The 9,315-nt window shown below is 38.4% G+C and overlaps 1 protein-coding gene across 1 annotated transcript; it reads right to left on the bottom strand.

Annotated features, from left to right (window-relative positions):
• Window positions 1-7,291: 7,291 nt before the first annotated feature.
• LOC145100618 (uncharacterized) lies at window positions 7,292-9,315 on the bottom strand. Its single transcript, XM_079037821.1, has 6 exons — window positions 9,069-9,315; window positions 8,361-8,429; window positions 8,220-8,277; window positions 8,057-8,112; window positions 7,864-7,956; window positions 7,292-7,760 (listed from the first exon to the last, which is right to left on the bottom strand). Exons 4-6 carry the CDS (start codon window positions 8,081-8,083, stop codon window positions 7,512-7,514), a joined length of 369 nt encoding a protein of 122 aa, XP_078893947.1. The 5' UTR covers window positions 8,084-8,112; window positions 8,220-8,277; window positions 8,361-8,429; window positions 9,069-9,315; the 3' UTR covers window positions 7,292-7,511.

Here is a 9,315-nt window from a genome sequence, read left to right as displayed (position 1 = left end):
CCACCTTGGGTAAAAGGAATGGATAAACTTTTACATTGTTTTGTTTCAACAATTGTGCTATTAATTCAATTCTCCAATTTTGACAGATTCCACTCGTTTGGAGTTGACCTCGACACCGATTTCATCCATAAACAAGAAATCGAAAATCAATCATTGATTTCCAGAGTAAGATTTGAACCAATTAAAAAAACAAATCAATACTATCAAATATTTACTACCATCGATCAATTATTATGAACCGAATCTAATCCCAACAAACAAGTTTTGAACACGAATCAGATTATTCAATTAAAGAAAAGGTGATGAGAATGAACGATTGCTTGCTTTCTTCTAATCATCCATTGGAGCACTTGGCTGCTGATTGCATCGATTTTAAGAGTGCACTGCCTCCGATGCCATGTAATCCTCATGTATATGGTCTCTATAATTTAAAATATGTTTCTCATCCTCACGTATATGGTCTCTGTAATTCCAGCTTGATCCCTCATCTGCTTCTTATGTGGCTTTCCGGTATGATTTTGTGACATAGAGTTGGGATTCTCTTATTCCCATGCTTTCACTTCGTGGGAGCTTTGCCTATGCAGCAATCCCTAATACTGACCGAATTGAAGAACTAACCTTCTTAGATTGAAGGTGAATCGGAGACTTAGGAGACGTAGGTGTATTGAAGATGGAAACAGAACCATGTGCAAAGACGTCTAAAAATGTTACAAGTTTGGCATCCCACATGGCTAGTGTGAAAATAAATGAAGGCACCTATGTCTTATAAAAGGAGACTTACGTTCCTTTAAAAAAATCAAACCCAACTACTTGGTGGGCTAACCGGTTCTTTCGAGCCTGTGGTTAGTTGGACCGATTTCGCCCAAATTTTAGTCCAAGTTGGACCAATTTAGTCCGATTTGGACCGGTTTTGACCGATATTGACCATGACCGATTATTTTACCCTCTAACCCTTATTCTTAGACGGCTGGAGGCCGCCAAGCGCCGATTAATCGGCCGCCTAGACCGATTTTTACAACCATGAACAGGATATGTGTATGTGATTGTGTGTGGTATGCTCTGGGAAACTCACTAAGCATTTCGATTATAGGTTGTTGATTTGTTTCAGGTACTTCCGAGCCCAAGGGCAAGGGCCCGGCGTGATGACGTGGCGCGCACTCTATCTCTCTTTTAATGTATTTGGGACCCTCTGATGTTTTGAAAAGGAAAACAAAGATGTAATGAATGTTAATTTGAAAACATATGTTTTGGGAATCTATGGTTTATGAGATTGGTTTTGATTAACTCAAAAGTGAAAAAACATTTCTTTGTAAAATTGGGTCGTTACAGATCATTTTCAATGAATTTATCAGAGATGCACAATTAATCGAATACAATAGGGGAGGCAGACCTTTTACTAGAATTAGTGAAGATGGAATAACTTTTAGAAAATTGATAGATTCTTAGCTTGTGTAAATTTTTTTAATTTGTGGCCCACAACATCAGTCACGACGTTACCTAGGGAATACTCAAACCATTGTCCATTGGTTTTCCTAAGCTCCTCTGCTTATTACGGACCTTCACCTTTTCGATTTTACAACTCTTGGCTTTTAGATGACTCAATCACTCCATTGGTGCGTAATGCATGGTAATCTGCTCGTGTGTGGGGGAGGACTAATTCAAAACTTGCAGCGAGGTTAAGGGAAGTAAAATCGTCCCTAAAAGTTTGGAAATCAACGACTCACAAGTGCGAAGAAAGAGAGATTCGGGCCGTAAAGGAAAATTTGATCAAATTGAACTGGAAGCTGAAACCATATTGTTATCATCTCCTAAAAGGGCTCACAGAACAACTTATTTGCAAAAGCTTAATGAACTTGGATCAAAAGGGGTCTTGACTTGAAGCAACAATCAATAATTCGTTGGACAATTGATGGAGATGAAAACTCTTCATTTTTTCATGGGATAATCAAAGGAAACAAGAAAAGATCTAGAATCAACTAAATTTCGATAGAAGGTTCCTGGGTAACTGAACCTATTGTAGTCAAAGAAGAAATAAAGTCTTTTTTTGAAAATAAATTCTCAGAACTAGTTTCTTCACGTCCCACCTTCACCTCCTGTCTTTTCAAATCATTGAATGATAAAGGCAGACATATGCTTGAAGTTCCTTTTTCTTACAAAGAGATTAAAAAAAGCGTTTGGAATTGTGGTAGCGAAAAAGCACCTGGCCCAGATGGATTTACTTTTAAATTCATTAAAGAATTTAGGCATGTGGTGTATCTTGACTTTGTGTCATTCATCAAAGAATTTGAAGACATAGGAACCATTAGTTGAGGTTGCAACTCTTCGTTCATCTTATTGATCCTCAAAATTCGAGACCCACTATCTATCAAAGATTACAGACCCATTAGTTTAACCGAATGAATTTACAAGTTGTTGGCAAAGCTTCTTGCAAACAGGTTGAAGAAAGTCATTGGTAAGGTGGTAATCAACGAGCAGTCGGCATATGTGGAAGGAAGGTGTATTCTAGATGGTCCTTTGATAATTAACGAGATATGTACTTGGGCGAAAAAAAAACAAAGAAAAATGTCATGTTGTTTAAAGTCGATTTCGAAAAAGCTTTTGATTCACTAAATTGGAATTTTTCTAGATTTGATGATGGCATAAATGGGGTTTGGAAATAAATGGCGAGCTTGGATCATGGGTTGTTTAAAATCAACCCTGTAACGCCTCGTTTATTTAAATAAATTAATAAATATAAGTTCCAGACTAATTTGTGAAGAATTTTAGAAGTTGGGGGTTAAAAGTGTAAGTCCGAGATTTGTTATGTAAATATTTATGAAGGCAAGGGCTAAATGATAATTTTGGGGGCTTAATTTGAAGAGATTTTATGGAGTAAGGGGGTTGTTGGTAAATTTCGGATTTAACTTGTAAAGAGTTTTATGGGCAGGGACGTAAATGGTAACTTTTGGATTCCATTTGAAAGAAAAGTAAGGCGGAGGGACTATTCATGGCATTATGGCAATTGTTTTATATGTGTCGGGTATATATGCTTTACAAACCCTAACCCTAGCATCCTAAAGGAGCCGTCACCCTCTCCCTTTCGTTTAGCTTCCAGCCGCCATCACTCCGGTCACCCATGGCTGCCAACGGCAACTGCTCCCAGCCAATGTCGTCGTCGCCTAGGGAAGCCACTTGCGATCCAATTCCGTCATCGATTTGGGTCACGGTTAGTCGTTGTGGACAAAGACAAGGAGTCGCCTCCTTCCTCCGTTCCATCCGCCACCCCGTTGAGGTTGTCACCGCCGCCTGCTACCTCATTATAAAAATGCTACCACAACCTTGCTGTCGATGAAGGCTACTGTTACATTGCCACGATGCTGAAGTTGGGAGACCGCCGAGACCAGTCACCGTGTCTACAACCGGTGGGGAAGATGCTGCCAAGGGGGTCGCTGTTGTCGTCGATAGCGCTCCTACTGCCGTCGCTGTGCGCCACCGGGAATGGATGTTGATGCAAACCACCGCTGCCGCTGTTATTTCTTTTCCCTTTTCCCCCCCAACCGTCGTCGCTTGATATTGCGTGAAGCTGAAGACCACCATGTGGAACCACCATGGCAGCCGGCCATGGTGGCTGCTGCCGCCGTCAACTCCTTTTTCAAGATCGGTGAAGGGTTGCCGATGGGTGTTTATTTTAGTGTGTATGTGATGTAGTGTGTGAGTGAGGAATCTTTGGTCGGAATTTGAAGAGAAGTCATCGCCACCACCGTGAGGTGGTGGCTGCCGCCAAGCATCGCCGCCGGCCACCATGGTGTGGTTGGGTGTGTGTGTATTAGTTAGTGTGTGTGTGTGTTAGTGAGTGTGTGTATTTGGATTAAAGCCCTGTAATTGTAATTAGCAAATTGAATAATAAAAAGAAATGGAAAACCATCACCTTAGGGTGGTGGCCGCCGCCGTGAGCCGCCATGGACCACCACTACCCGAGGTTGTAGTGGGTGGTGTCCCACAAGCAAAACCTTAATGGGCTTAGAGAGTTATTTTGGGCCTGTTAGGCCACGTTTGGATGAGGAACCCTAATTAGGGTTTAGAAAACCCTAATTATGAGTATTGGGCCTTAGACCTATTGGACCCACTTTTGGGCCATTGGGATTGGATTGTGAATTAAGCCCAAACTATTCCATGCCATTTATCTAGTAGAGTATAGAACTTAATGGACTAAGTCCTTAATGAGCTAATTGAGAAAATATTAATATTTGGGAATTTATCAGGACACACAAGAATTATTTAATAAGTGAAATATTAAATAATAATCATTGGTAGAAATTAATCTAAGCAATAATGGACTTAGTGGATTAAGTCCTTAATGGATTAAGTCCCTAGTGTGTTAAGTCCTTAGTGGGTTAAGTAAGAAACACTTAACCCTAGTTATCATTTGATGTGAAACCCTAATTTCACTTGGGCTTTGTGTTGGGCCATCCGAGAATAATCAAATGGACTAGAGTAATTAGTTGGGCTCTAGGGTAAGGCCCATATCAAGGATTGGGCCCAATTTGGAAAATTGGGCCATAGATGGGCCATAGTTGGGCCTAATTGGTTGTATGATATTGGGCCCTTAGAATGAGACGTGTTGGACTGGACTGAGCAATTGGGCCTTAAGGGAAGTCCATGTAGAGGCTTGGGCCTAATTTGGAAAATTGGGCCATATGTTGGGCTTTGATCCCTAGTTGACTTTGGGCCTATGGATGGGGCCTTGGGCTTGGGTAAGCCAAGCTAGGGGTAATGTAGTAATTATCCAAAGCATGTATATTTAGTAATGTGTTAGAACCCAATTATTAATTGGGTGTTATTTGGTGTTGATAGTTCGGGAATCTGTCAGCCAGCAGCTGGGGTGGAGTCTGCGGGACTTCAGCAGTGTGGGATTGTGTCTACGGGACTTCAGCAGAGTGAGGTGAGTTTCCTTCCAGTAGGAACGGGTCTACGGCCACAATGCCGGCCCGTTTAATTAGCAGTAGTTCCGGACTTCAGTCCGATGCAGTAGTTCAGTATGCTTGGTGTCTTTGTGATACAGACATGGTATGAGTTATGTGTTCCGGACTATGGTCCGATGCAGTATGCAATATATGTGTTTATATTATATGCTATGATTATGTTATGCTATGTTCAGTTAGTTTCGGACCTCGGTCCGATGCAGTAGTTAGAGTGCTTGATGTCTTTGTGATTCAAGCATGTTTTGTGTTATGTGTTCCGGACTCTGTTCCGATGCAGTATGCAGTAAATGTATTCATGCTAGTTGATATGTTTATGCTATGTTATGTTCAGTCAGTTCCGGACGTCGGTCCGATACAGGGGACAAGGTCTCAATCAGTTCCGGACTTCGGTCCGATGCAGTTAGTTCCGGACTTCGGTTCGATGCAGTTAGTTCCGGACTTCGGTCCGATGCAGAGGGCAAGGCCCTTGTTAGTTCCGGACTCCGGTCCGATGCAGTTTCCGGACATCGGTCCGATGCAAAGAGCAAGGCCCTGGTTAGTTTCCGGACTTCGGTCTGATGCAGTGGGCAAGGCCCAGTAGATGCTTTATATGTTATTGTATGGTATGTGGTGGTTTGGGGGAGCTCACTAAGCTTCATGCTTATGGTTTTCAGTTTTGGTTTCAGGTACTCAGTTTCAAAAGAGGAGCTCGGGAAGATTGCAGTGCACACACCATTTGTTCAGCCTGGGATGTTTATACTCTGATATATTTGACAGTTGTTAAGATATTTTGAGATACATTCTTTATGATTCTTATATGACGATTGATGAATATGGTTTTATTACTATTTTAAAATGAAATTTTCAGACTGTATTTTTGGGATGTTTCAAACCCGATCATCTGTTCTTGTAAATGGTTCTGTAACTCCGGAATTTGAGATCCATAGGGGTGTGAGACAAGGGGATCCCCTCTCTCCTTTTTCATTCATCCGTGCCATGGAAGGCTTACATATTGCAATTCAAGAAGCTAAACAATCACACATCTTTGCCGATATTAAACTCCCGGAACAAGTTACTACTAGAAAAACAGCCTTTTACAACGCTCATTGCGCGTCGTAAAAGGCTCAGACGATGCGTAGGTGCGCGTCAAGAAAGGCCCTGTCATAAAGAGAGACGGCGTGCTTTTGCGCGTCGTCTATAGATGACGCGCATTTACGACGCTCATTTACGACGCGCAATTACGACGCGCGTTTACGACATGCAATGCGTATCAAGGAAGGCCCTGTCATAAAGGAAGACGACACGCATTCACGTGTCGTAACCTTACGACGCGCGTGTTAATGACACACAATGCGTATCAAGAAAGCCCCTATTAAGAAAGGTCATGTCATAAATGAAGATGACACACATTTTTGCGTATCATAATTTTAAATGTTTAAAAAAAATATTATTTGTAGATTTACTAATTTTCAAATTAAATTTGTATTTAATGTCTCATAATAGAAAATAAAATATCATATACAAAAAGTACAATCCATTACATAAAATTTAATGTCATACAAATAATCGTTCCATATACAGAAAAATAAAACAAATCAATAGAAGTTGTAACATAAATTTACAAGCTAATAGTTCTAATAACCTAATGTGTGCCTCACTGTGAACAAGATTTGTGCTGATTTTTTTAAATGTGTGCCTCACTTGTCTCCACTCTTCCTTAATAACACCACTTAAGGACTCTAAACCTATGAACTTGCTCACAGTTTCTATATTGCCTGCAAAAAAAACATAACTACAAAATAAGTGTGATTATTACAGTGTAAGAGAAGTAAAGAACCTTGAGCTTCCTCCAATGGGTCACATGGGTAGTCAGACAAAAGAACACGAGGTTCTTGGCGACACATCTGATCTGAGTCTTTGGAGTAACTGATCTTTGTTCTTTGGCTTGCTGAAGGAATTGGTTACTATATCAAGCAATACACACAGTCAAATTTATATACATTTTTGTTTAAAGTGTTTTGATGTTGGAATTTTCTTTGTAATTGGGGCAGTGTTTGTTGGTTTTCATGTGACCAAACTGATGAATCAAACCATAAAATCATCACATCACAACATATCTAGACCATACTTGACCTTTGTATTTTATGTTAAAAAGGAAAAAGCTAGGCATAACATTTGTAGAGCATACCTGACCACAAGCTCCATATGCAAAACTCTCTCTTGCATTTTTCTTTGTATTTCCAACCTACATTAGAATAGATCAAGCAACAACTTATTGAACAAAATTATGTTAAAACTTCATCTTCTTTTTGTGTCAATAAACAGAAAAAAGCAACTAACTTACTAACCTTCATAATATTCATTCCACCATTCAAAATTCTAAGCTTCTTATTTAGCAAACCACCAACTTGTTCAAGATCTTTTGGGCTTCATCTTTCCAGAAAAGTTTTTCCTGTAAGGAAACATTTCATCCTGCCACCCCACCACATGAACATCAGTCACTAAAACTATATAATATAAATATAAATATTACATAACACGGGTCCCACATGATGAATACATAGTTACAGGTTAACAACAGATATCAAAGCATACTTGTGTTTTAGGTACAAATGATTTCTTCAAATTTTTGGATATAATGAAATGAATAACTTTTGGAATAGAAAACCATCGTTCCCTCTTTACAGCTTTCTTTAAAGGCTCATGAATAGCGAATATTTCTGAAAATCGTAAGATTACATTTCCATCTTCTACACAGAAAACAAGAAGTGGTGTTGAACTTTTAGCTTCAAGTGGCTCTTCTAGCATATCTGTGTCCACCTGAAAATAGAAGTTATATGTATATCAAATGTATCTTTAATTCTTTATATAAACGAAGCTTAAATGATGTCTTTAAATAATGAACACAATAAATGTTATAAACCTTTTGAGGCCCCATAACATCAGGATCCGAGTTTTCTATTTCAACTGCAGGACTACCATTAGTTTCAGGATCACTTTTTGGACGCTTTTTCTTCTGCATACATTAACAAACAAGTTAACTTTCAAGAAATATATTTAGTTTTTAGGCTCATAGTGGTATGCATATAGCTGAGGTGAGAGAAAGGTATACATACAGCTAGTAAGGCATCCAGACTATCCATAACAGGTGGTTTCAAATTTTCATAATCAACTGCATTGTAAGATAACATGAACACAAGAAAGGTAAACAAAGGTTAAAATATTACATATTTACATGTTAAAAGTGTAAAGAAAAGAAGATTTGGTTACACAGCTTACCATCAGAATTTAAGAGGTCGCTATTTAATGTGTGTCCTACTTATGCCATAGAAATCAACTACAATCACCACACACACCGAAAAGGGTCATGTATACAGAAATGGTGGATAGAAAAGAAAGAAGATAAAGCTAAAAAACTACCTGCATTGTAGTAATAAACTCTTTGAAGCCAAGAAAGCCTTGTTGTCTAGAATCTGCAATTGCCCATACCTTAAGAAGTAGTATGAACAGGCGTAGAGAAATAGTTAGGACAGATTGGGATTAAAAGAGTAGAAAAGCAGAAAGAGAACCATAAGCTAACTTCTGTGCCCTTATGAGCACACTTAGCAATCAAATTAATGATCAAAACTTGAGGACGTAAAACACTATCTAAAAAATAAATAATCATTTATTTAGAGAGTTGAATGCAAAAAATAGTAACATACTCTTATTGATTTGTTCTAAAATCAAGAAATTCCTATGGTTTTGGTCCTAAGAAAGTTGAAATGACTATTTTTCCCTTTTACTTTTAATTAATAAAATATTAAAACAAATATGAAAAAACATAAAAAAAAAAAAAGAAATTAAAAGGGCAAAATAGTCATTTCAAATCTTTCAGGGACCAAAACCAATTTTGTAGTTTTGTCAACAAAAAAATAGTAATTTTTATCATTTAAAACTTCAATTCATAAACACTTAACCTCTATTCAGCATCACTTCTAGGTAGAAGGGTAAAATGGTCATTTACTCAATAAATAACCAGTCTATATGTTCATTCATTACTTTCAAGAGACAGATATCATTTATCCATCCAGAAATTTAACATAAAAAAATTAAAAAAAGAAAAAAAAAAAGGAAGAAAGCTCTTACCTGTTATGCAAAGGACCATACCATTAAGCAACAACCATCCCTCATGGCCATTCCTTGAGAAGAATTGATAGATGTAATGTGGTGATATTGCCTTGAAAATAGAAGGGTAATGATATATGATGTTGTAAATTCCAATAAGATGAGTAGTCAATGTCCATGCACCCATGATAGGTGAGAACAAAAAGCTCACTCTTGCAGTTCCAAATTTTTGAACCAAAAATAGAACAACAAGAACTAATGCAGACAG

Source organism: Lactuca serriola, chromosome 4 (assembly GCF_051521515.1).
Source record: "Lactuca serriola cultivar US96UC23 chromosome 4, Lser_US96UC23_V15, whole genome shotgun sequence".
Lineage (NCBI taxonomy): Eukaryota > Viridiplantae > Streptophyta > Magnoliopsida > Asterales > Asteraceae > Lactuca > Lactuca serriola.
The sequence above is the reverse complement of the archived record's forward strand: the minus strand, read 5'-3'. Positions and strand labels throughout refer to the sequence as shown.

What these genes read in the sequence shown, in the direction of transcription:
- LOC145100618 (XM_079037821.1), bottom strand. Translation starts at nt 8,083, where the DNA reads ATGGATAGTCTGGATGCCTTACTAGCT. An exon ending in GTCTGGATGCCTTACTAGCT is followed by an intron (nt 7,957 to 8,056) that starts GTATGTATACCT and finishes TAATGTATGCAG; the next exon opens with AAGAAAAAGCGTCCAAAAAG. An exon ending in ATGTTATGGGGCCTCAAAAG is followed by an intron (nt 7,761 to 7,863) that starts GTTTATAACATT and finishes TTCTATTTTCAG; the next exon opens with GTGGACACAGATATGCTAGA.